At 38.1% G+C, this 25,609-nt stretch overlaps 5 protein-coding genes across 7 annotated transcripts; 3 read left to right on the top strand and 2 right to left on the bottom strand.

The window, feature by feature from the left end:
• Positions 1-153: 153 nt before the first annotated feature.
• On the bottom strand, positions 154-2,910 carry LOC113740659 (receptor-like protein EIX2). The gene has a single exon (XM_027268200.2). It carries the CDS (start codon positions 2,908-2,910, stop codon positions 154-156), a length of 2,757 nt encoding a protein of 918 aa, XP_027124001.2.
• A 1,475-nt stretch (positions 2,911-4,385) lies between these two features.
• LOC113742036 (uncharacterized) lies at positions 4,386-8,626 on the top strand. Its single transcript, XM_027269719.2, has 4 exons — positions 4,386-5,109; positions 6,222-6,446; positions 6,582-6,965; positions 7,781-8,626. Exons 1-4 carry the CDS (start codon positions 4,504-4,506, stop codon positions 8,255-8,257), a joined length of 1,692 nt encoding a protein of 563 aa, XP_027125520.2. The 5' UTR covers positions 4,386-4,503; the 3' UTR covers positions 8,258-8,626.
• A 1,711-nt stretch (positions 8,627-10,337) lies between these two features.
• On the top strand, positions 10,338-12,802 carry LOC113738879 (uncharacterized). The gene is made up of 3 exons (XM_027266154.2): positions 10,338-11,101; positions 11,796-12,127; positions 12,435-12,802. The coding sequence occupies exons 1-3, from the start codon at positions 10,338-10,340 to the stop codon at positions 12,800-12,802; spliced, it is 1,464 nt and encodes a 487-aa protein (XP_027121955.2).
• Positions 12,803-13,226: 424 nt separating this feature from the next.
• Positions 13,227-17,955, bottom strand: LOC113738822 (RNA pseudouridine synthase 3, mitochondrial). 3 transcript variants are annotated; one of them, XM_027266088.2, is made up of 10 exons: positions 17,564-17,953; positions 16,822-17,168; positions 16,628-16,699; positions 16,284-16,442; positions 15,921-15,968; positions 15,748-15,828; positions 15,236-15,352; positions 14,920-15,021; positions 14,641-14,799; positions 13,227-13,799 (listed from the first exon to the last, which is right to left on the bottom strand). In XM_027266088.2, the coding sequence occupies exons 2-10, from the start codon at positions 17,110-17,112 to the stop codon at positions 13,419-13,421; spliced, it is 1,410 nt and encodes a 469-aa protein (XP_027121889.1). In that variant the 5' UTR covers positions 17,113-17,168; positions 17,564-17,953; the 3' UTR covers positions 13,227-13,418. The 3 variants fall into 3 exon arrangements, with proteins under 3 accessions (XP_027121889.1, XP_027121891.1, XP_027121892.1); XM_027266090.2 differs by having other exon boundaries at positions 16,822-17,149; XM_027266091.2 differs by lacking the exon at positions 15,236-15,352 and having other exon boundaries at positions 17,564-17,955.
• Positions 17,956-22,919: 4,964 nt separating this feature from the next.
• Positions 22,920-25,370, top strand: LOC113739765 (organic cation/carnitine transporter 1-like). The gene is made up of 2 exons (XM_027267092.2): positions 22,920-23,550; positions 23,998-25,370. The coding sequence occupies exons 1-2, from the start codon at positions 23,106-23,108 to the stop codon at positions 25,203-25,205; spliced, it is 1,653 nt and encodes a 550-aa protein (XP_027122893.1). The 5' UTR covers positions 22,920-23,105; the 3' UTR covers positions 25,206-25,370.
• The last annotated feature ends 239 nt before the right edge of the window (positions 25,371-25,609 follow it).

The following is a 25,609-nucleotide window of genomic DNA, read 5'->3' as shown; positions in this document are numbered from 1 at the left end:
GCATACAAGTAAAATTCCTCATTGCAAATCGAAAAGTGAAAGGAATAGGAGCTAATTGCCTATATCCTCTGCGCTACCTTCTTTGTAACTAAGGCATCCTTCAGCGCAATGGCAACAAGTATCATCCGGTCTCACTTTATCAACAAACTGCAGTTAGCCTCGTCTCCACGGCTTATATACGTACAAACTACCAAACACACCCCAAAATCCAAATATGAATCCCAGTCCCATGCTGATGTAGAATTCAAGCTTTGTGCTATCTTCACCATCTTCTTCCACGCTGTGACCTTTCATGCGGCCTTCGTCTTCTGCATCACCAGCACTCACTGCATCACATTTTGATGGAAGAGGAATGCCACAAAGTCCTACGTTTCCCTCATAGATTGAGGGATCATTGAAGGTTTGGAACTGATTGGTTGAAGGAATTTGCCCCGACAAGTTGTTGTATGACAAGTTCATGTAGTTCAAAAATGTCATGGCAGTCATGCTTCGGGGTATGGGGCCTGAAAGATGATTATGGGAAAGATCAAGAGTTTCCAGCAGCCTCAAGTTTCCAATTTCCTCAGGTATATTTCCCGTCAATTGGTTTCTGGAGAGGTTTAAGGTACCTAAGGCTAAGAGTCTGGTTATCTCTTTTGGAATCTCTCCGGATAGATTATTGCTTGAAAGGTCAAGAATGTTCACCAGTTCGAGCGTCTTGCCGTATCTCATCTGTCTTCCCTTCACCACCAAATCCATCTCGGCAATGTCTTTGAATGCTGATATTGGTGATATTGGAACAAATGGTAGCACTATCTGCATATGTACCAACTGGCCTAGGCATGCTGGGATCGATCCAGACAGATAATTGGCTGCAATGTCCAATATGTGGAGATATATAAGATTGCATACTTCTTCTGGAATGCTGCCACTGAACCTGTTGGCCCGTAATCGTAACTCAAATAGTGCTAGAGGGCTTCCCCCTAGCCATTTTGGTATCTTCCCTGCAAATCTGTTCCCTCCAAGATCAAGAAATTGCAAGATGCTTGCATTGTTTATTTGGTAATTTGAGAGATCACCAGAAAGGTGGTTGTCATTTAACTTCAATTTCTGTAGTTCAGGCAATAGAAATATTGAACCAGGAACAGTTCCGGAGAGATGGTTCGCGGACAAATCTAGAACTAGTAGCTTTTTTAAATGCCTCCAGTTGTCTAGTATCCTGCCTGAAAGTTGATTGTTTGATAGATCTAGTGAAATTAAGTTCCTCATTCTACCTATTGACGAAGGGATACGACCATCCAAGAAGTTCCCAGAGAGATTAAGCATACTCACAGATGCCAATACTTGACCAATGTTTGCAGGTATTGGTCCAGAAAGTAAATTGCCTGCCAAATTTAGATTATATAGCTTATGCCAGGATGTAAAAGAACTATTTGAGCGATTAAAGGTTGATTTCTGGAGTGCAGGCGAAGGATATTCAAGTGAAGGGAGAAAACTTCCTGTGATTTGGTTATTGGACAGGTCACACCAGCGAAGTTGACTCAATCCCCAAAGCCAATCAGATATTGCCTCTGAAATGCCCACATTAGTAAGGATGACTGTTGAGAGCTGCTTCTGAGTCTTCAGCCATGCTGGAAATTTAGGACCCAATAGGCAGTCATTGATTTCAATGTCTTTAAGACTAAAAGGAGGAACCCAATTGTAACTCACATTTATCGTGAAACTTTTGTTTGAAGATGAGATGGTGAAATATTCTAGTTTTCCGAGACTTTGAAGTTGATTTTCGGATAGGATCCCTTGCCAACTATTCTGCAACAGACCTAACGAGGCTAATTTTGTGAGCATTTTGATGCTTTCAGGCAATGAGCCATTCATTTGATTGTAAGATAGATCCAACGACTCCAAATTGGTCAAGTTTCCAACAGTCTCCGGAATTGGACCAGAAATGAAGTTAAGAAGAAGATCAAGGAATTTTAGTTTCTTAAGGAGCCCAAGAGAATGAGGTATGTGTCCACTTATTTGATTACCTGCCAAGATCAGCTCCTCTAAGCTATTCTTGCAGCACGTGGTTAGGTCTCCAATAACTGCACTTACATCTCCTGTGATCTCACTCATTGTTAAGTCAAGCTGAACCAGGGTGCTGAGGTTAGAAAACCACCGAGGGATTGGTGACTTGAATCTGTTTCCTGTGAGCTCTAGGACAGAGAGGGAAGTAAAATTGACAGTGTGTAGAGATTGAGGCAGGTTCTGAAGTTCGCAAGAAACCAAGTGTACTTCTGACAAAGAAGGAATGGGATTGAGAACTTGCAGCCAATGAGTTGAAGCCAAACTTAAGTTGACACTTTCCATATTAAGGTACTCCAGAGAAGTCAGACTAGAGAGCCAATACAAATCATTAGACTGCAGGGAAGAATCAGAGCTCAGATCAAGATAGCGCAAATTCGACAAGTTTCCAAGATGTTGAGGTATCATTCCAGTGAATGCTGCAAGCGACAGATTCAGGTAACTCAACATTCCAAGTGAACCCAAGAATTCTGGGATCGGAATTTGGAAACTGTTCAAGCTCAGATCAAGGTGATCCAAGTATTTCAAATCAAGCAAAGATGTACTTATCTGGCCGCCAAGACACGATGCGTTTTGGTTGCTTCCATAGTAGTTTCCAGCATCATTGAAACATTCATAGTTCTGGAGTTCAATCTTCACCACATGGCCTGTTTCATTGCTGCAACTTATGCCCTTCCATGAACAGCAGTTATCACCAGTCCAAGATGATAGAAAATTAGAAGGATCAGTTAGCCCTTCTTTGAACTTGATCAGTGCTTTTCTTTCAATCTCAATGCACCCTTTATTGGCCTCAACATCATTGGCTTCAAGTGTAGAAATTGCAGGAAACAAGCAAAGAAAAATGAGTGAAAAGAATTTTCCTTCCATTCTTGTTGCTGCACTTGTTTGTCTCTTAGCCCAATGTTGCTACGTTGCTATATAAACTCTCAACTATATGAGAGAGAAAAATGCCTCAATCATATTAAAGAAACATGTTTCTTTTTTCATGGTCCCAGCCAAATTCATATGTCCAAATCGTTATGCGTGCATGAATGAGAGATGTAAATGGAATTCAGTTAATACAAAGTACACACTAATGGACTTCAATACGACACCGTTCATCTCGAGAATGCCCCCGCTCCCCCACTTCACCCCCATCCCCCTTTTTAAATTATTAATAATATTACATAGTCAATCTTATACTCCAACCATATAAGTCAAATCTTCGCCTTTTTTGACCAATTTAATATGGACAATACTGTGACCAATAATGTCAAGCAAAATAATGAATACTCGAAGTTTCTGCTCAATTTCGAGGTCAAGCGGTCAATTTGCTTCATCTAACCAAATGGTCATGCCTTGTGGGGACGAAGCTTTTATTGATGGATCCACATTTGAATTTGTGTCATAATCATAAGGGATTCTTTTATTTTCTGGTTTGGATTGATATTTTTTAGATTTTTTTTTATAAAAAAATGTAATATAGTGATTTATTGTATGTGAAATAAGAAAAAGGGGATGGATATGCAGAAAAATTTTCGGCCATCTAATGCAACAATGCGCCACTAATAACCACTATCTAGTGAGACGAAAAGAGCACAATCGTTGCATAAATAGATGAGGATCAATTTCAATGCAAATAAACAAATAAAAATCAGTTTAAGCTTGAATTTGGATGAAAGAAATGATAAATCAAATTGTACATAACAATAATGCGACTTTGATTGACTTCATGACTTGTATGGATGTCGATATTTTTTCTAACAAAGAAAGAAGTATACAAATATTAATGAGTGTGTTTGGATAGCATATTATTTAAAATAATTACTGTAACAGTTTTTGTGATGTGATGTATATGAGATAAAAAGGTAAATTAATATATATATATTTATAATACAAACGAAATATTATTTGAAATAATTTGTTATCCAATGCTCTCACTATTAAAACAAAAATGTATGTTTGTATGTTTCAAAGTTAATAGTGCATAAGTTAACAATTAAGTAGTAGTGAAGTTCTCATAAAAGTTCTTACTTGTGGCAAATGTTTACATGCTAGAAATTGATTTATTCTACCAATTTCATTTATTTATAATTCAAAATAATCATTCAATTCAAATGAATTCCATTTCATTCAATGTGCAAAGGCTTTCATGCTCGTTTGGATTACTATTTTTTAGATTTTTTTTATAAAAAAATATATTATAGCAATATATATATATAGTATAGCAATATATATGAGAGATAAAAAATTTGAAAAATATATTTACAAAACACGTAAATTCCTATCCTTAATATTACTCTTATTTCCTTTTTTTAACCTTTTCATTTACCTCTATTTTCCCGCCTATATTCCTCCCCAAAATTCACATCCATGATCTATGCAAGAAGAAGACCAAACCAAACCCCGCACAAAGCCCCCGAAAACCCCACCGCCCACACTCTTGGTGGCTCTGTCTTAACGCCACCTTAATCCGCCGCCATGTCACTCTCCACAGCCGTCCAAACCTCACTTTTCAAACCCAAGAACGGCGGCGTCACCACATCCACCACCACGACTGTCATCAAACATCGCTTCATCTCATTTCTCATATGGCAATCAATCCTCTCCACAATCTCTTTGCTCCTCGTCAAAACCCTCCTTCTTTACCCCTTCCGCTCCAAAAATTCCCCCTCAATCCTTCACTCCCTATTCTCTTTCCTCGCCTTCCACGTGTCCCTCCTTCTCTTCTCTACCAGTCTTTTTATCATCTCCTCTCCTCACCGGCACAAACCCGGTTCCCCTCTCGACCTCCTCCTCACTTCGGTTCGGCTGATTTTTGTCCACACTGATAATCCCAGTTTGTCGCCTGAGGCTCGGCAAGCCGTGAAGTTTTCTTTGAGCTTTGCTCTTTTTCTGGTGGTTTCGGCTCTATCAGGGTTTGTTGCATTGATTTCGATATGTTGGAGTAGCGGCGCGTTTCATCAGACGATGCCATGGCGTGTGGTGGTTGTGATGCTAGGGTTTAGGGGTTTTCTTATCGGATTGCCTTATGGAGTTTATTATTTGTATAAGCAGAGATGGGTTTTGCAGTTTCCTATTGTTCAGGTATTTTTGGTAATTAGTAAAAAAAAGGTCTAAAGTTTCTGCATTTCTGAATTTTAATTGGTTTATTGATGTATGGTACATTTTTTGCCGTGGAATCTACAAATGTTGTAGTTTCGGCAATGTACTTTATGTTAAAAGTAGCTTGATTATTTCTGCTATTTTTTTGGTTGATTTTCTTTCCTTTCTGTTGTGCCTTAGTATCAAGGTGTAAAATGAGTATCCATTTGTGGAGACAAATGAAAAAGTACACAGGGGTTAAACTTGTTTGTTAATGTAGAACTATTTGCTTATTGTAAGATTAGAGATGAAAGATAATGTAAATGACTTGTGGCCTTTTGCTATACATGCTTGAGAGGGGAGTAGTGAAATTAAATGCAATATTTTTTTCCTCCATGAGCCACCTGATCCTCTTCGAAAGCAGCTTTCAGATGATATTATTGCAGTTGCTACTCCACATTTTGTATGTGTAGATAGTTGTTAGGGCCATGAGGCCATAGTTAGAACCATAGGAGAAAAAATTGAAAGAAATATAGAATTTGTTAATATGATGGTTAAACGCCATGTTTTTATTCACAGAGACTTTGCCTGAAATTGAAGTTTTGTTCAGTTTATTAGTTGGAAGACATATTAGCTGTAAAGGAAGTTTAAATATTGATGTTGTAAATATAAGCATAGTACTTCTCTGTTCAAGTAACTGCAGAGGTCTATTGGTGGATACTCAATTTTGTTAAGAATTTAGCAATTGGAGTTGAAGTTACCTCATTTGTATTGATTTTTTTGTCTCTGGCTGTTCATTCCTTGAGAAGAAAACATGTTTTGACGTGAAAAAAAAAAGGCTATGATCACTTAAGTTTAGTTGATTTATTTTTTATGTCCAAATGCTGATGCATTTCCAAATTTGCTATCAGTGTTGCAAATTTTTTTTTGGCTCTTTTTAGAAGGCATAGTAAATTGTTGTTCTGACATTCACTTATATTGTAATTATCTTTTACTTTTTAATGCTTTCTAGGCGGCATTGGGTATGAGTTGGCATATAGTTGTATAGCCAGTGCATATGATTATTCTTCTTCTCTAATTGCAACTTCACATTGTTTTTTTCTGTCTGTGTACAGCGCCCTTTGTTCTTCAGTTTTAAGATGGGTCTTCCTTCTGCTTTTGGGCAAGCTTTGAAACTTTCAACTGCCGCCTACTTCTTTTCATCAGTGGTGTTATTCTTCCTTCCTGATGAGTATGGAAGCAATTTTGCTATTGGAAAATATATTGCTCAACAGATTATCTTCTATATTGGAACTTTTTTGGTGTTTCTCTGTTGGGAATTAAGTCACCATTTGCATCAGGTAATTTACTTGTTTTCAGCCACCCAAGTTTTTGTTTGTCGATAATACATCAAATCTTGGCCGTGCTATTGCATATCATCTGAAGTAGGTCAACTATAAGTACTTGCGACCAATGAAATTCCTCTTACTATACAGATACTACATACTAAGAGGTTCATATTTGCACCCCCAAAAGGATCAGCTGCAGCTGAAACAAATCCAAGTGAGTATCTTTTAGCTGCACTGGAGGAGAGTACTCCAAAATCTCTTTTGCAGTATCTGGCTTATCTTGATCTCTGTATGGTCTGTGAGAGAAATGTTGATACCTGGCGCCGAGCTGCATTCTTTGAAGAAACTGGAGAGACTTACAGAAGAGTTATCTCTGTATGCTTGAGGCCTCTGGAGCAACTCGCACTGAATTTGGGTGCAGGTCTAGAGAGCTCACTAGGTGAGAAATCTGCCTATCTATCTGATCAATTGCGCTCACCGACTGACAGACTTGGAGATTCAAGACTACATGAATCATTTAATGATTTCCAGGTTATCTTTGTTTCCCAGTTATATACTAATCTAGTTACATGGTTTTACCTTATCTATTTGCTTTGCATGCTTATGTTATTTCCCATATTAATGTGTGATTTGGATTTTATTAGATTTTTGAAGCCTTTAAGATTGATATACTAGTAAACCAAAAGGACATGATACAGAGCTGCATATTATGATTAGGTTTTAAATGACCTGTATACTAAACTTGGGGGGAGTTTCTCTTATTGGAATTTTAAATTTCAGCTGAATATGGTATTATTCTCAAATTGTTGTTGAAATTTGATATAAATATAGACTTTCCATTTAGGCCAATATTCATAAATTTGTGTTATTGCTGATTATGTCTCTTCAAAATGATAATCAATTTTAACTGTTTGAAGTTTGAACTAATAACTCTTGAGATTTAAAGTGGTCAATTTTTACTCAAGAAAACCATACATAGGCCCCGTGTTTTTGACTCAAGAAATGATATGCTATCAAGACACTAAACAAACACATACGTCTCTTAACGGGGAAAGATCAATAATATTAAATCCAAAGTCCAGGATGGGGGGAAAAAATTTACAGCAAAGGCTTAGGAAAGGAGAACATGTGCTTTGTGTAGTAGCACTTGGAAGGGCAAAGGAAAGGAAAACATATAATTATGTATTAGTGGCTCATTAGCATGGCAGTTAATTGACAGATTGAATCTGCTCAAATGTTATTATGGCTCTTTTCTTCTAAACCAGAGGTATTGTCGGAAGAATCGAAGCAGCTCCTGTGAATGTCTTCTATTTGAAATGCTAATTGCTCTTGTTAACTGTACGCAGCTATGTGCATGGTGTGCTCGGATAGTAGCTTCATTGACTGCAAGTTCACGCAAGGAGGACCGATTTGGTGTTGCTCAGCTGTCTGGGAACAACACTGCTGTTATCTCAACATTGCTGTCTGCATTATTGGTTGTTGAAACTTTCATGGGGAAGAAGACCAATATACAGTCTTCTCATCATTTGATGGGTGCTGCTGGAATTAAATGGGCCCAAATGGGCACAGCAAGCCGAGATTCTGCTGTGGGTCTTAGCGAGAAAAGAAGAGGTAGCCCTATCTATATGAAGGCATATGCAATGGCTGATATACTGAGAACTTCCATTTATTGCATTGTGTCTGCTTTCGATGACGAGATGCTGAATAGTGCTAAAGCAGGACATCTTGAGAAAGACTGGATAAGCAGCAGTAAGGTTCTTTATGGAACGCGAGAGCTGCTTTCCCAGAAATTACGTCTTTTTCTGGATTTTCGAGCATGCTAGTGAGACTTTTGACCTGTGTCTTGCCATTTTGTGATGCCCCATTAGGCCAATTTTGAAGTGGGTCTTTTCTTCTTGAGATGGCGCAACTGTAACAAGGGATATTAGATGATTACATGTTTATCTGGCAAATCAAGGGTATTAACTATAAATGGTTATGCATTTTTGTCTGCTGCTGTAGAGAAGTTGCACATGGTTTGTAACACTAAGCTGAATACGAAATTGTACAACACGAAGATGGAAGGAGTTAGTATGCTCGGGCTTTTCTCCTCGTTTTTGTAAAGATTGATGTTCTTGCAAAGATTCAAAGTTGATTTAACTATGGAAACTTTTGGTTTGCAGTTCAATGATAAATATTTGATTCGAATGCCATTTGAATACTGCGTGTATGCTTTTCTGGTCAAAATACAATCTGGCGTATACTTTCGAGAAAAACAAAATATCACGAGTTTGAAAAACCAAGAAAATGAAGAGTGAAATGTATGAAATCAACCACATTTATTATTTTTAATGATATTATTCAAGAAAAACTAGGCGAGTTACTCAAAATTTTGATCAACAGGTACGGAAAATGAACGAAGAGCTGGTAGTTGTACGGTTCTCATGGATGGGTAATTGTACCATGAGGAGCCCCCTAATGGTCACAAGAGAACATAGGATCAAATACTCAAAAACATGCTCATGTCTAGGGGTGGCAATTCGGGTCCAAATCAGGTTGGCGGGTCGGGTCTGACCCGATCCGACAGAAAATCTGTTGACCCGAACCCGACCCGTCAACCCGTGACGGGTCAGGTATACTGACCCGAACTCGAAAATTTCAGGTTGACGGGTTGGCGGGTCGACCCGAAATGACTCGAAATTTAATTTTAATTTATTAATTTATCACTGTAATTTCTAATAAAATTAATTTCTCACAAAACTAATTACATAATCAAGTAATAAAAATTTAAATAAATAATTCCAAACCAAATCTAAAATAAATTAAACACCGTAAAAGTGTTTTATCCCAAACAAAATATAAAATAAATTAAAACAGTATAAAAGTAAAAAATAATATAATATATTATTTGTCCAAATATAATAATTTCAACTTCACACAAATTAAACAAATTCATTTAGGATTAAGTAATTAATGCCTTTGAAAAAAAGAATAACTTAGTTTAGTTAGATAAAATTATTTTTATGTTTATTAAATTATTTTTAATTCGTAAACGGGTCATATCAGGTCACCACGGGTTGACCCGAAATCGACTTATTTTCTTTTCGGGTTCATCGGGTTCAACCCGATTCTGACCCGAATTCCCGAAACCTCAACCCAAACCCATTAATTTCGTGTTAGGTTCGTATCGTGTTTTCAGGTCGTGTCGAAAATTGCCACCCCTACTCATGTCCCCTCTTTCAATAAATTATGAAATCCCTGGAGTTCAGGCAACGATCAAATTTAGCCATGTTAAGCCAGTTACCAAGTACTTGCAAGGAAAAAGCTCAGGTTTAATAGAGTTGCCAAAAAAAAAAAAAAAAAAAAAACCTTCTTCAAGAAGAGGAAGGGGAAGCAAATGGACCCTTGACTAGATTACGTTTGGTTGTCTGACTGTCCATCGGCGGGTTTCAAAGGAGGATACTTTTGTTTTACAATCTTTTAGTAATAGTAAACTAGCTTAACATGGGGCTAGCATATGCGAGCGGAGAAAATGCAGGCCCTCAACAGATTGGTTCAGGAGCATTCTTTGTTGAGAATGAATTTCCTGACCTTAAGTCAAGAATCAACTCCTGCATCATCAAAACTGCAAGGAAGAAAGTACTTGGAAGTTGGAAGGGATGATATATTCCCTTTTCATTTTCACATCTATAAGTCAACTACATAATGATATCAACTAAGTTGCTTGTGATGTATGTATAGCTTTGTTCAGTTTCTGATGAGTTGAAATCAATTAGATGAGTTATATTAAGCTCCTAAGACAGACAGTGTTTTCACCTTATGATTTGGACTATTATTTATTTGTTGCCAATAATTAGTATGTGGCAACACAAGCCAGTGAAGAAGCAATTCTTTCATCATTAGCATACATTCTTCCACTTGAAAATGGAGGCTTACATGCTGAGCATTAGCAAGTGTTCATCTTTCACTGTTTCCTCCATCATTCTTTTATTGCTTAGCATGAAATTTCTAGAGTATACTACTGCTTTCACACTTGGAAATGAGACAGATAGAGCTTCATTGCTGGCTTTCAAGACAGAAATAACTGAAGATTCTCTAGGTGCCTTGGCATCTTGGAACAATTCTCTCCATATTTGCAAGTGGGCTGGTGTTGCTTGCGGCCTCAAACACCAAAGAGTAACAAGTCTGAATCTCCAAGGACTGAAGTTGAGTGGAACCATCTCACCTCATCTTGGAAATTTGTCTTTCTACGCTCTCTTGACCTGTCTGACAACTACTTTCAAGGTGGGCAACTTATTCAGGCTTCAATACCTGAATATGAGCTTCAATTTTCTTGGAGGGCATATTTCTGCAAATTTGTCACAATGTTCCAACCTCACGGCTCTTGTACTGGATCACAACTACTTTGTTGGACAGATACCATATGAACTTGGCTACTTAGTAAACCTCAGGCAACTCTATCTTGGAAACAATCTCACAGAAAGTATTCCAGCTTCTATTGGAAATCTTGCAGCTCTCCGGGTGCTGTACTTGTCTTACAACCATTTGCAGGGTGAAGTTCCAGGTTCCATATCTCAGCTTAGAGATTTAGCGGCACTTGGGCTATCAGATAACAATCTTTACGGTGAATTTCCTCCTGCACTTTATAATATGTCATCTCTCAGATTCATTGCCCTGATGGACAACAAGTTCACAGGCTTACATTGGCCTTTCTTGGCCGAATCTTGACAGGATCTATTTGGCAGCTAATTTTTTCACTGGGCAGATTCCATATTCATTTTCTAATGCTTGAAACCTTTTGCAACTTGAACTTCTTGGGAATCAATTCACAGGACAAGTACCTTTTGAGTTTTGGTAGCTTGGCTAATATTCAGTGGATCAATGTTGGTTTCAATCTTTTGGGAAGTGGCCAACCTGATGATTGGAAGTTCATATCCACTTTGACAAAGTGTAGCAATTTATTATTCCTGCATTTTGGTGACAACCAATTCGGAGGCATCTTACCCAGCTCAATAACCAATCTCTCCACTCAATGATGAGACTTTACTTTGAAAACAATAGCATCAGTGGAAGCCTACCTAAAGAGATAGGTAATCTCATAAATCTGAATACACTTTACGTGAGCAGTAATCATCTGACTGGAATTATTCCAGCTTCAATTGGACGACTTCAAACCTGGGAACACTTGCTTTAAGTTCAAACCAGTTTACAGGTGAGATTCCGTCTTCCATTGGCAACCTAACAGAGCTGATAAATTTTTATACTGCCACCAACAACCTTGAGGGAAGTCTACCTTTAACCTTGGGAAATTGTTTAGAGATGCAAAGTTTAGACCTTTCACAGAATAATCTGAGTGGCAGACTACCTGTACAACTGATGCAGATTACAACACTTAGGAGCAGTAAATTTCTCTTACAATTCCCTGACTGGTTCCATACCCCCGGATATTGGAGACTTGAGCAATCTTGTTTATGCTGATTTTTCCTACAATAGGTATTCTGGTAACATACCAATCAGCATGGGAAAATTATCGGCTGTAACAATTCTCTACATGCAGAATAATTCACTCCAAGGGACGATACCTTATTTTGGGGGTCCGCTATCTCTTCAGTATCTAGATCTCTCCTGCAAAAACCTTTCTGGCCAAGTTCCACCTTTCTTTATGAATCTTTCTTCTCTGGTCTACCTTAACTTGTCATTCAATAATTTAGAAGGTAAGATCCCCACAGAAGGAGTATTTGCTAATGGTAGTGCAGTAGAAGTGCTAGGGAACCCAAGCTTTGTGGTGGGATCCAAGAAGTGCATTTGCCAAATTGCCTCTTGCAAGATCCAGAAAAAGTACACAAGAAGCACTCTCTCTCTCAAGTTGACACTGACGCTAGTTGGGGTGGCTTCAATCATATTCCTCTCACTCTTGCCAAGAAACAATCTATGATGTTTCTAAGAAACAATCTGATGTGTCATCTAGTTCCAGGCAAATCTATCCAAGTGTTTCCTATAAATTGCTCCATGATGCAACAGGAGGATTCTCTTCAGAAAACTTGATTGATTCAGGTAGTTTTGGAACTGTAGACAAGGGAACTCTTAGTCCAGATGAAACAGTAATAGCTGTCAAAGTACTGCACCTCCATCTGCCAGATGCTTCTAAGAGCTTCATGGCTGAATGCCAAGCCTTGAGACATACAAGGCACCGCAACCTTGTCAAGGTAATAACAGCATGTTCAAGTTCTGATTTCCAGGGTAATGATTTCAAAGCTATAGTATATCCCTTCATGACAAATGGGAGCCTAGAGGAGTGGTTACATCCAAAATCTGAAAGGCACCATAATGGCTTAAACATTATTCAGAGAATCAACATTCTCGTAGATGTGGCTGCTGCAATATCTTAACTTACATGAGCCGTTAAATAGCTGTCTAGGAGGATATTGCCTGGCTTTATGTCACAGTGAACCACAGGATATTCCTCTCACTGGTGCAAAATGCTTCTACTTGCAGCACTGTTTTATATTCCTTGAATTACGCTAACTTTTAATAGAAGTTAATAAAAAGTTAGTAAGGTTGCGGCGCTGTGAATTTGCCACGGTCATATTGAGAATTTGAAGAAGCAAATGATGGTTTGGCAAAATTAAACTAAAGTACACGTATACAAAGTCATGAAGTCATTTTGGAAGTAGGTATAATTTAGAAAACTACATCTACATGGTGCAAACACGTTCTTTTGATAAAACAGGATATTCTTTTCATGTACAAGATTAAAAAGGAGGCCAATATGCTTCATCAACCTAAGGTATCATGCGCTCATATCAGAAACTCTTTGAACTAGAAATGTGCTGTTCTTTCATAACATTTCTCCATGGCTCTGACAGTCTGCTTGAAACAAACTCCTCAGGAACACCATCACATGCTTTCACAAATTGGAAAAGAATACAAAACAAAGGAACAACATGCAAATAAGCAGGCTCCCATAGATTTACTAGTTTAGAGTGAAGGCAAGTTTTGTCATTATCATATCAAATAAGATGACATGAGATTCCAACTAATTTTCATGTGAGATGGCATCGGTGCGACAAAACGAAGGACATCTGGTTTTGAGCTGTACTTGAGTTTTGACTGGTAATTACTGCCTTTACTTGTATGGATTTCAAGAAACTTTTCAATGTTTGGAAGTACCATCTCTCGACAATGCAGATGAAGTAGGGGAACCTTAGACAAGACACTCCCTTTCTGAACATCCAAACCTTCTGGCCTTCGCAATCTATAGGGTTCCCCACTGTTTGGCTCAAAATCTACTCTAGGCATTTGCTTCCATTTGTGATGAACAAACCAGCCATATTTATAGTCACCCACAATTGGAGTACCAAGAGCTTCAGCACAGTGCACACGAAGCTGAAGAAAGAAGAACAAAGTCAGATAATGTACAATTCCCACAGTAAGCTTTCCACAGAGGTACGTTGAAATAATAACATTGCAGAGGCAAACCATTCAGACTGTAGGCCTCTAGCAATTATAGGTCAAGCTAATGATATTACGTGTAAGCATCTGCAATATAACAGCACTTGCAAGTACTTTCTTTAATGGTCCAGACGAGGCATCCAGAGGCAAGATTGGATTGTTTAAGTTTCCAAATTAGGTATTCATGTGTACAATAAGGTGTTAGACGAAGGCAAAGCTGCTCAGGGAATAGAGAGCCACAAAATGTTTGCATGCAGAAGTTGGAATATCAGAGCACTTAAGGACGATGCTACTCCACGGGAACATCAATTAGTGGCCTTTATCCAACTTGTCTATTTATGGAATTACTGCCAAAGCTTCATCTTTCCCATTAATATCTGTTTCTTCAAAAAGCTAATCATACATCTACCTTTTTTTCTGTAAGTGCTATTAACAATTAAAAGGATTGGACCAAAGATGAGATAACTCACAAGATCTAATCAAACGTACAAAACTCAATGAGAAAAAAAAATGAGAAGCACATTTTTACAGTTGTCTGAAGAAGTAAAATAGTTCATGTTATCATTATCTGAACTCTCATTGTCAGGTAGAAGCATACAGTTGAGATCAGCAGGCAAAGAGTGATCCTTACTTTTGAAACACAATTAAACAAGTCTTAACTCTGACCCTAGGATAGGGAACTGAATTATTTCCATCAATCTAACAAATCTCATTTCTGAATAAGCAATAAAGGTTGTAGGCTTTAACTAAAGAAAGAAGCAACGGGGAATAATACCTGATGCTTCCGGCTTGTATGTGGACGTAATTCAATCCATGAGCACCCATTAATAATAGGACCAAGCACCCTATATTCAGTTATGGCCTCTTGGAAAGCTTCAAGGCCTGAACGATTCGCCACTATAACCCTTTCAGTCTTCCCATCATCAAGCATTACCTGCAGTGAAGAAAGAAAGCAAAAGCATCACCAAGTTTGTCTAATACACAGATATTCTGTAGACGATAATTGAGACTTGAGAGAGAGAGAGAGAGAGAGAGAGAGAGAGAGAGAGAGAACCTTTGTAATAGGTGCATGAATTAGACCTTCCTTCTCTTTAGGGGAACCTATGACTAGTGCCCAATACCGTTGATATGTTGACTCACAAGCATCACCCCAACCCTAAAGGTCGAATGTTTAATGTATCAAGATGCAAGAATAGTAAAACCAGTTCATGAGACCCTATGCGACTCAAGAAGCACGCTTTCATGAGTAACAGTGCAACCCCTTGAATACATGGGGGAGAAATTTGCAAAAAATAGGTACAGAAAGCTAGAAGCAAAGATAAGGAATGATTTAACATCTATCAATCCATAACAAGTAGCTCTTAGACTACCTTAGACAAGGATTTGGCCTTATTTATGTCACTGAACAATAAATGGAGATAGGAAATGCTTTCCTTTGTTCTGCCCATCAGGAGGAGGCCGCTGCTTTCTCTGTCAAGACGATGCACCTAAACATGCAAATGAAAGAGCTTTTTCCTTCTGAAAATGAAAGAAAGATTGCTATTTGATAATATTGAGAAATAGGTTTTAATTTAAAGATTCATCATCCTGAAGACCAAGGTAATACCAACTTGAATTTATTTACTAGACCCTATAAAGGCATATTCCAGCAATAACAGTTATACCGTTCGTGATGAATAAATCCATCATTTCAAGTAGACGACCTATCAAGAGCTTGGAAGGCTAACAAGCAAGCATGTGTAACATTAATGATTTTTGTCACTTGTCATGATTTAACTTTTGAACCACCATCATTTGCAAAAACAAAAGACTTAAGAATACATATAAGGAATTGTCAAGTTGGTCAAGAGAACTCAAAGCAATCAGCCAACATTTAACCTACCAATTTAGGGCCTTCATCATAATCATATGACAATGCAGCGGCAGCCAACGCATCCATGCTGTTGTGAATTGGCAGGTTACCCTATTGCCAAACCATGTATATTAGAATAGGAAGAATAGGAAATGAATCAAGGACAGCACTTTAACACAGCAAAGAGCATGGGAGATCCTAACCTTCACTGGCAGCTTAGGAGGCTTATTCAGCACAAGTATAGCAGAGTCCTGGCATATTTTCCGGCAGATATTAGTTCAGCCAGTTATTTAGAATGCACAAAAGATCTAGATTTTTCAAACCATAGCGCCAATATTCCACCAATGCAGAACAAAATAAAAAGCATGCAGGGTAATGCACAAGACGGGATCCATAAAGCCCTTGATTTTAAATTTTCTTCATGGTCACTGGGTTCAAAGGAATTCAACCATCAAAAAACGTAGTTGCATTTATTTTCATTCACTAGAATCAACAAATATCTAATCCATGCACTTAACTCAAATAGAAATAGACAAATACATCAGTAGATGAATAGATGAATATGCCTTGTATTTTACAAGTCTTTGCAAATACTCTATCTCATCTGCATTTGGGTATAGAGTCCCACTTGGTATGATGTCAAACCTCTTGGAAATCTTAGCTTCAGCAACAGAAACAGGTACAGACACTCTTGCCCCTGGCTCCATGGCCTCATTGTGATTAATCTATGAATCATTATACAATGAGATGACACTCAAACTAAACTGAAAACTTAGAGAAAATTAATGAAAAATAGCAATAAGCTGAGGAAACAAAAAAGAAAGTTGGAGAGCATGAATGGCTTGAATTTTCTGCCTCTAAATGTATGAGTTAAGGCTAACAGGTGAGTAGATCATATGAACAGCAGTACCTTCCTCGTCGATTTTGTTTGCATTCCCTGACTCTTCGAGGACATAGTGGAATCAAGGCTTTCCATCTGCACCTGCAAGAGAACAATTTAAAGTAAAGGTGTCAAGTGACAAATGAAAAAGGTGAACAAGAGGGGAAAATTAAACAATAATAATAAAAAAAAGGAAAAAGTGAACATGAGAGCGTTATACTGACAAGGCCCTTGTTGAAGTGAGATTGAACGACATCGCCAGGTATGTCATCAAAATAATACTTGAGCCAGCTAATGGCAGTGACGTGACCGGTGGACGAGTTCCTTCCAGGCAAAGGGTGACCCGGAAATGGGGGCAGAGATAGGAGCTGGCGAGGTTTTGGTCCCTTTCTTGGGCGGCCCAGATGGGCTACATTGTTCGTTACTCGTATCACCCGTGGAGGCTGGACCTTTTTGGACCTCGAGTAATGCCGGACACCATAACCACTAAGTTTCACAACCTTATTCCACCACATTCATCCGATACCAAAAGAACAGCGCTAGGCCCTCGTCCTTCATCCAAAAACAGCCTCTGTCAAATGATTTGTCTATATTCATTAATCCTATGAGAATTAACAGTGCAACCGCTAAAATTTTGACTGGTTTATAACATGTAAAGAAAAGAAACTGAAGAAAGTGAAAGTAGCTGCGTCAGTTTTTATCAATATGTTGCAGGATGATGGAGGTAATGGGGCTTGAGGGAGGCATGCAGCAAGCCAAGAAATGAAGCATTTTTAACAAAAAAAGAGTAATCCGACGACAGCAATACAAGCAAATCATACTAGTTAGCTGCAGCATTTATTCAAATACTTAGTATGCATCAAGAATAGCCCGGCATAACCATCCACAAAAGCTCAAGACAGAACATTTATCAATTATTCTAGTATATAACGTAGAGTTACGATCAAATTAACTAGGACAAGTTACCTTCAATACTGGTTACAGAGAACAGAGGACCCGTCAATGTTAACTAAGAGCAGGAAAGGTCGTAGTAGTGTGGTAGTGACCGTAAGAGGAAGGGGAAGAGGAAAAGTAAAAGCTACCGGACGGAGGAACGAGGGCGGTAATTGTTTCTTGTCCGACGACGTTAAGAAGATTTTTATTTTTCTGGAAATACCAATAAGCTTCAAAAGTTCGTGCTTCTTTATTTGTCAAAAATACTAATTTCATTTTGTGCCCCTTAAATTTATGCCCTACTCTCACTTTGCATCGTACTCCAATTGATAACATTGAATTTGTTTGGATATTGTAACGACCCCATTTTCCCCTAAGGCGAACCAGAGGGGTCAACGGGCCGCCTGCCCAGCTCTCGCCAGGACTCCGTCAATCACTACAGTTCTCCAAAAACTTCAATACAAGATTCAAATATATACATCAAATTTCCAAGAATTATATCTCATAAACGCAGCGGAATGTACACGTACATCCATCCAAGTCAAATCATTCATTACAAACCCTGCTACTAAGCTATTACACAAAAGGCAATCCAAATTTAAACCGTACACGGTCGAATCCATCCATTCCAATTCCGCACAATCACCCTAGCTCAACTATTACATAAACGAATCCAAATCTAAACTATACAAATTATGTACCATCTAGTCACACAATTAACATAATACAAGTGCTTCCTTTGCCTCGATTCTGGTACTCGCATAAACACATAATGCAGTTTATCCAAGACTTGATAAGGACATATATATACATGCCATATATACATGAAAAAGGTTCAATTGTACCCTTCAAAAGTACTTGAATTCATTTACATCAAAATTTCAAGTTTTCGAGGAGCAACTCAAAACTAGCTACATAACTAGCTCAACTCATTTCAAAACTTGAGTCCAACAGTGTCCCTGTAAGGAAAACAAAATTACGGGGGTGAGCTTACGCTCGTGAGGTACCAAATGCACAAATACAGGATGCGGCCAAATAACATATACGCATAAGTGCCTTTATTCAAACATTCATTTATAAAAGGATACATTCGGCCCTCAAGGGCCGTTTCCAATGTCCATACTTGATCGTATTCGTTGACACTCCGTCAACCATTGAAGATAACCAAGAACCGTAGACACCTCTTCTCACCATCTCCTTCCACCGTTCACCCCTATTCGGGCCCGCCGCCTCAAAGTTCCAAAAGGTAATACTCGAGTATACCACAAGGTCGAGGAGCTAACACTCCACTCGCCTATCAAGGACCCAAAGGCTCGTTAACGAATCGCCCAAGCCCTTGCCGGCTCGACTCGACTAACGGTCTAAGGGTATGAGCTCAAGTTCACAGTAATAGTAGGGCATTGCCCTATCAAATGTCAAATCATGTACACATTCAATTTCATAGCCAAATAGCAATGGTAATGCAAGTAAGTGGTCAAGAGCGATCAAGTACACTCTCGACCCAAATCAAGACATTTAACAAGTACAATGAACCATTTAGTGATACACTCACCAAGCACGGCTCACGAAGCTTATCCGGCAAACCTCATTATCTTGATCAAGTTGAAATCCTAAAACCAAATATCAAGACAAGCAAAGGAAAATTCCAACATGAACAAGCTTCTATTGCCTTTGGCATTTTAATCACAAGTAAAGCTACACCTATCCGATCGAAGTACATCTTATGGCGTTACGAAGCTAAAACATTTGTAAACATTTCTTATGAAGACCTCCAACGCCAAAATGTACAATTTCAGGGTCAAATATCGAAATCTAAGTGAAAGAGCGAAATCCGTCATAAAACAGGGGTTACGGGCAGTCATGGGTATTTCGGTCAATTCACAAGCTACAGTACTCCAATCAATCTGAAATTTTGCAGGCAAGTAGTCAACTCATATATCTACAAGATTCATGTTTTGAGCAAAAGCTGGTTCGGTCTACAGTACAGAGAAAAAGACAGTCCAAGTTCAGTCCAAAAACAGGGAAAAACTGAAATTACCCTACTTGAACCACTCTTTGCACATGAACATCACTAATAACAATTAAGGGCTAGAAATCCCCACTTAACATGAAACTAGTCTATACCAATCATGTACATGCCAAAACAAGGATGAATTAACTTAAACAAAGCTTAGAAATGTCACTAATATGGAACTTAATCCTCCCAATGTCCAAATCACAAGAGTTTCCATAATATGAATCAAGATCAATCAAATGCAAAACAACCACATACTCTCACGAATAGGGCGGCATAACCCCTTAATTTTACACATTCAAACCTACAATTCAAATACCAATTCTCATAACAAATTAACCATAGTCACCCATATGGTTCATAATCAATATCATACATTCAATTAAACCATAATTTCCTTCAATCCAAGCCAATCAAAAGCTTATAGGCCAACCATTGAAAATTCCCAATTGGAAACCCTAGAAACCGGAAATTCACTACAAACGTAAATTGTCCGCAAACAACCGCAAATAACGTACAAGGGCTCCATTTAACATCATTTCAATCCATCAATCCAACATAAATCATAACTTCCATATAAAATCAGAAAAATACCCAATAAATCAGAAATTCACCACAAATTCCTTAAACCCATGAAATCATTCACAATATAACATATATCACCACCACAAATCACTACTATACCATTATTAAACCAAAAATAGCAACTTTCTTTGCAACTCACCTCATGAGTTCAAGAAGATAGCCCCTTAAAGCCTCTCCAACCAAAACAACTCCACCAAAGGCTTGCAATCAACTTAGATGAGGGATTAATCGGAGCAACTTGCAAAACAAACGGTTAAAACTCAAGATGGAGTAGAAATTTGAAGCTTGAAGAATGAAGTTTTCTTTCCTCTCTCTCAAAGCCTCGGTTGAGCAGAAACAAAATGAAGACAAAAGTAACCAAAAACAAGATATTTATGAAGGAAACAGCCGGTCAAAGCTTCTGACCGGCTGTGACACGTCACAATCCGGCCGGAATCTGGCCGGATTTCCGGCCGGATTCTTGGCCGGATTCGAGGCAGAGAGTTGGCCATTTTTTTTCAAAACTGCAGGGCAATCCGGCCACCTATCCGGCCAGAAACTGGCCGGATTTCCGGCCGGATTTGGCCCTTGCCATTTTTTCGAAACTTTTCTTTTCTTGTCCGAGTTGAAAAACTGTGCCACTCCGCTCGTCCAACAAAAATATCCATAAAATGAAAACCCTACTTTTCGGGGCGTCACAGATATCACATCATTTGCCAAAAAAAAATAATTATTTGCTTGCATCATAAATACGTTTTTTAATTAATATTTTTATCTTCTCAACTATTTTACTTTGTTATTGTATAAAAAAATAGAGGATCGTGCAAATAAATGATTATGTACCATTTTGTTTCAACTATAATTCCTTTGCCCTTTTTTTTTTTGCTATTTTGATTACATCTAATCTTTTTTTTTTTTTTGTGTAAGCAGGAGGACTCGAACCCGAGACCTCTTGCTTATACTCCCTTCCCCCGTATCATTATTACTACTTTGATTACATTATCATTTATTTGCATGGTCTCTCTTTCATTAGTTTTGCTAATTCTATTATTAATTGGATTTAAATGCGATAATTCTCAAAGGATAGGATGTAAATTTTGCAAGTACTTTTATCACAAAGCACAACATTCTTTTTCAGGCTTAAATGTCACTAGAGTATCAAAATCAAAATGGTAATCATACAAAACTAGTCTGTACATCAAAATCAAAATCTTCACACTCTATCAAGTGCTTCCACAATTAATCTTGAAGTTGCTCCACCATCTTCATCTCCATGGATTCTTGTTGAATAACTTGTGTCTATTCAATCCTTGGCTGGTAATTTTTACCCAATTATTGCAACCACATTTCACCCTAAACAAGAGTTAACAGACAAGTAGAAAACTTAAAGTAGTAGTATGTAATGGCTTAATAGCATGGATATATACAAGCAAAAATCTATTAATAGGTTTTCCACAATAAAGAAAGGGAATGAAAATCTAGCAAATTATATTAGTTCACTGAGTTGCAAAAATTACACTTTATCCCCCTGTGGTATATCTAATTTTCACATAACCCCCTATAGTTTTAAAAGTTATATATAATCTCCTCATAATTTGAATTAAAATGCCAAAGTGACGAAATGATCATACGTAACGGAACCTATGAAAATATCGAAATTACCCTTGTTTAAAAACTAAAATGGGTGAAGCGATCAAAATATATAAACATAAGATGCATGACACTCTTATGATTTATTGCTATACCATATAATCCCCTTATACTTTTCAATATATATACATATCCCCCCTTATGGTTAATAAATAATTTTTAACTTTACATAGGGGTATTTTTGATAATTTAGTTGATACAGTTATAAATTACAAATTCCGTTACTTTGATACTTTAATTCAAACTACGAAAGGATTATATATAGCTTTTAAAACCATATAGGAGTTTTATAAACAAACACTAAACCACAAGGGGGTAAAGTGTAATTTGCCCAAATTTTTGTTATGACCTCAAAAAATTTGCAGTTTTTAGCTTTAGTCCTTGGGATTTAAAATTTATTTAGGTAGAGAAAATAAATTGAAAAAATGTTCAGGCTTATTTGGTTCTCATAAAAAAGTTTGGCAATAAGGGGTTTTTTCCCCTTCTGTTTTTTGTAACAAAAGATGCATAAAGTTAAATAGTAGTAATAGCAAGTTTGGCAATAAGGTATGTGATTTTGTGCATACCAACATTCTTGAAGCAATTCATTGAAATCAATCGGCATCTTTTCACTGACTGATGTAAATTGTGGAGAAAATCTTTATTGCTCAGATTACCACCCTGAGCAAATCAATGAATCAAAGAGTTAGCTTTTGCCTCCTTTTTTTTTCACTAGTTGCTTAACACGTCAAATAACACTTCACTAACTAAAAAGGCATTGTGTGGTAATCCACCACCTTCACTTGTGTGATGTGACAATTTTGCACGCAATCAATCATCTTCTTCATATAAATTCGAAAAATCTACTCACAGAAAAATAAAAAATTTGCACAAGAAAAGATTTTGGTGAAGTCAGTTTTTTTTGGGGGGTGGAACTAGAACTGGATACAATTTTTCTGGGGGCTAGCTCCTTCAATTAATGAGGGATCGAGTCATAAAACAATAGATCAGACATATGTCGTGCACCCTCTTTTGCCGAAGCATCTGCGGATACGTTGCTGTCACGCAGCATGTGTTGCACCTTCACTTCTTGGAATTCTCCTAATAGTTCTCTGCAATCAAAGATAAGGGGCTATAAAACATGAGTAAGGGGACAATTCTTGGTAAGAAGACACAAGAAGTAGTTTGAGAGTCAGTCCCTGTGATGATAAGGTCTGTGATAGGTGGAAATCCAATGCCGGTCTAATTCCATTGCCGATGGCCTAAGCTTCAGCAGTGGCATAAGTAGCAACTCCTATGTTTCTGCTAAAACCAGCAATCGACAATCCGAGGTGGGCTAGTGTCATTCGTCGTTAATTTGTTAGCAAGATGGAAGAAGAGAAAAATGAACTTTTAGAACTAAGCAGTGCAGAGAAAGGGTTATGTTCGAGTAAAAGTCTTGGTTCTGAAAAGTTGGAATTAACAGTTGATCAAGTGATAGAAGAATATGTGGGATCATTTGGATTTTCACAGTTGTTGCACGTGTTCTTGGTATCATTGGCATGGATTTTTGATGCCCAGAGTACTTTAGTCACTATTTTCGCTGATGCTCAGCCAGATGGATGGAGATGCATTAGCTCATCATCATCATCATCTTGTAGACTCACAAATATCAGTTCTGGAGATGCTGCTTCAGTTTGCGGATTGAAGCCTGGAACCTGGGAATGGATGGGTGGTAATACAAGTTCAACCATTGCTGAGTGGGGATTGATTTGTGACCGTAAATTTCTTGCTGCGATGCCAGCTTCATTCTACTTTCTCGGATCTCTCGTTGGTAAATCTTCCAAATTCACTTTGATTCTGTTGTACATTGTGTTCTCTGCTCATGACGTTGTATTATTCCTTGTGCCATGAATCATAAGCAGCATATTCCAATCTTATGCTATTTAAGTCATTTCTGTTCCAAATGGACGTTAAAGTTACTTAAAGTTGGCAATTTTTGCTTTCATGCTTTGCTTTTTTGTGCACCTCTATACCCTGTTTTCCACCTTTACTGCTCTCTGATTATTTACTGCTTCCTCATTTCCTTTCGAATTCCTTGACTAGAATTTCGTATGTGTGATTTTCTGTACAAAAAAAGTTGATGCATGATGCATCAGCTCAGCGCTACATCATTTTTTGTTCTGATGCTTAAGATCCAGAGCAGTATGCATTCTTGGCTCAAGTAGCTTAATATATCAGTCGCTATTTAGAATCCAAAATCTGATGATGTTTAATCCAGGTGCTTCTGTCTATGGATACCTAGCTGATGCATTCTTGGGAAGGAAAAGAGCTGTGCTCATCTCATGCCTCCTAACTTCAGTAACCATTTTTCTCACCTCTCTCTCGCCAAATATATGGCTTTATTCACTCCTCCGGTTTGCAAATGGCTTTTCTCGGTCAGGCATTGGCATATGTAGCCTTGTACTAACAACAGAAGTTGTTGGTGTCAAATGGCGCGGTCAAGTTGGCCAATATGGCTTCTTTTTCTTCGCGGTGGGCTTTGTTTCAATTCCCCTAATTGCATATCCCTGCAGGAATTCTTGGAGAAGTTTATACAAGATTATCTCATTTCTGCCCCTTGTCTACTCCATTTTTGTACTACTACCATTTGTATCAGAATCTCCACGATGGCTTCTCGTTCGAGGAAGAAGCAAAGAAGCTCTAGATGTATTAAGAAGATATGCAAGGCTCAATGGGAGAAAAATACCTGCCAATCTGTGCATATCAGAACCATCTGTTGCTACCCAAGAGACTAGTAAAGGGGAAGAAGTCTTGCAAGAAAGGACTCTGTGGAATACAAAATGGGCTGCCAAAAGGATGGCTTTTGTTATGATGACAGGCTTTGGGATTGGATTTGTTTATTTTGGAGTTCAACTCAATGTTGAGAACCTAAACTTCAATTTATACTTTGCAGTTGCAGCAAATGCAATGATGGAGATTTCAGCAGTATTCATTGGTGGTGTGCTCCTGAGCGTGGCCAAGCGCCGGCTAATATTTTCGCAATTAGCTTTCATTGCTGGACTTTCAAGCATTCTTTGCATACTATTTTCAGGTGGGAAACAAGGAATTCTGGATAAATCAGGAGGAAGCTGGCCAGAATTTGCTCTTGAAGCAATAGAATTCATGGCTGCATCAACTGCATTTAATGTCTTGTTTGTTTACACTGTGGAACTTTTCCCTACAAATGTGAGAAGCTTTGCTGTTTCTGTGCTAAGACAAGCCATGGTGTTAGGGGCCTCCATTGCTCCTCTGCTGGTGGCTGTGGGCAGATACAGCCCAGCTCTCGCCTTCCTTATATTCGGGGCGCTGTCCATTTTCAGTGGATTGATGATTTTGTGGCTGCCGGAGACCAGAAACTCCCCTTTGTATGAGACGCTGGAGCAACAAGAACAAGAGGGACAGCTCAATTCTGCTCCAAATCACTTGGAAACTGAGCTCAGCAAATGAATCTCACCTCTATGTAAAACAGCGGCCGATTTAAGGTGGGGGCACCGGAGGCACGGCTTCACTGCCCTCTTAAATTCCTATAGTACCCATAGAATTTTGATATAATTTCAATAGTGTTTCGGAGTTTTCTTACGAAGGAAGTGAAAGAATTACGTGATTCTCTAAGTTGGTTTATGAATTAATATTCTAAAAGGATACGTGGAACACAAAATTTCATTTAAAATAAGCTAAAAAAAGGTTTTTCATTTCAATTTGTTGGTGAATATTTTTTACTTAAAAAACTAGAAAAAAAAAAGTAGGCAAAAAAATTTTGGGTTAATTTTGTCTCCACTGAAAATTTTTTCTGGCTCCGCCACTGATGTAATGCTCTTTCATTGCAACTTTGACATATACCCCAACCTAAA

Source organism: Coffea arabica, chromosome 4c, assembly GCF_036785885.1.
Source record: "Coffea arabica cultivar ET-39 chromosome 4c, Coffea Arabica ET-39 HiFi, whole genome shotgun sequence".
NCBI classification, from domain to species: Eukaryota; Viridiplantae; Streptophyta; class Magnoliopsida; order Gentianales; family Rubiaceae; genus Coffea; species Coffea arabica.
This window is presented reverse-complemented; position numbering and strand designations above follow the sequence as displayed.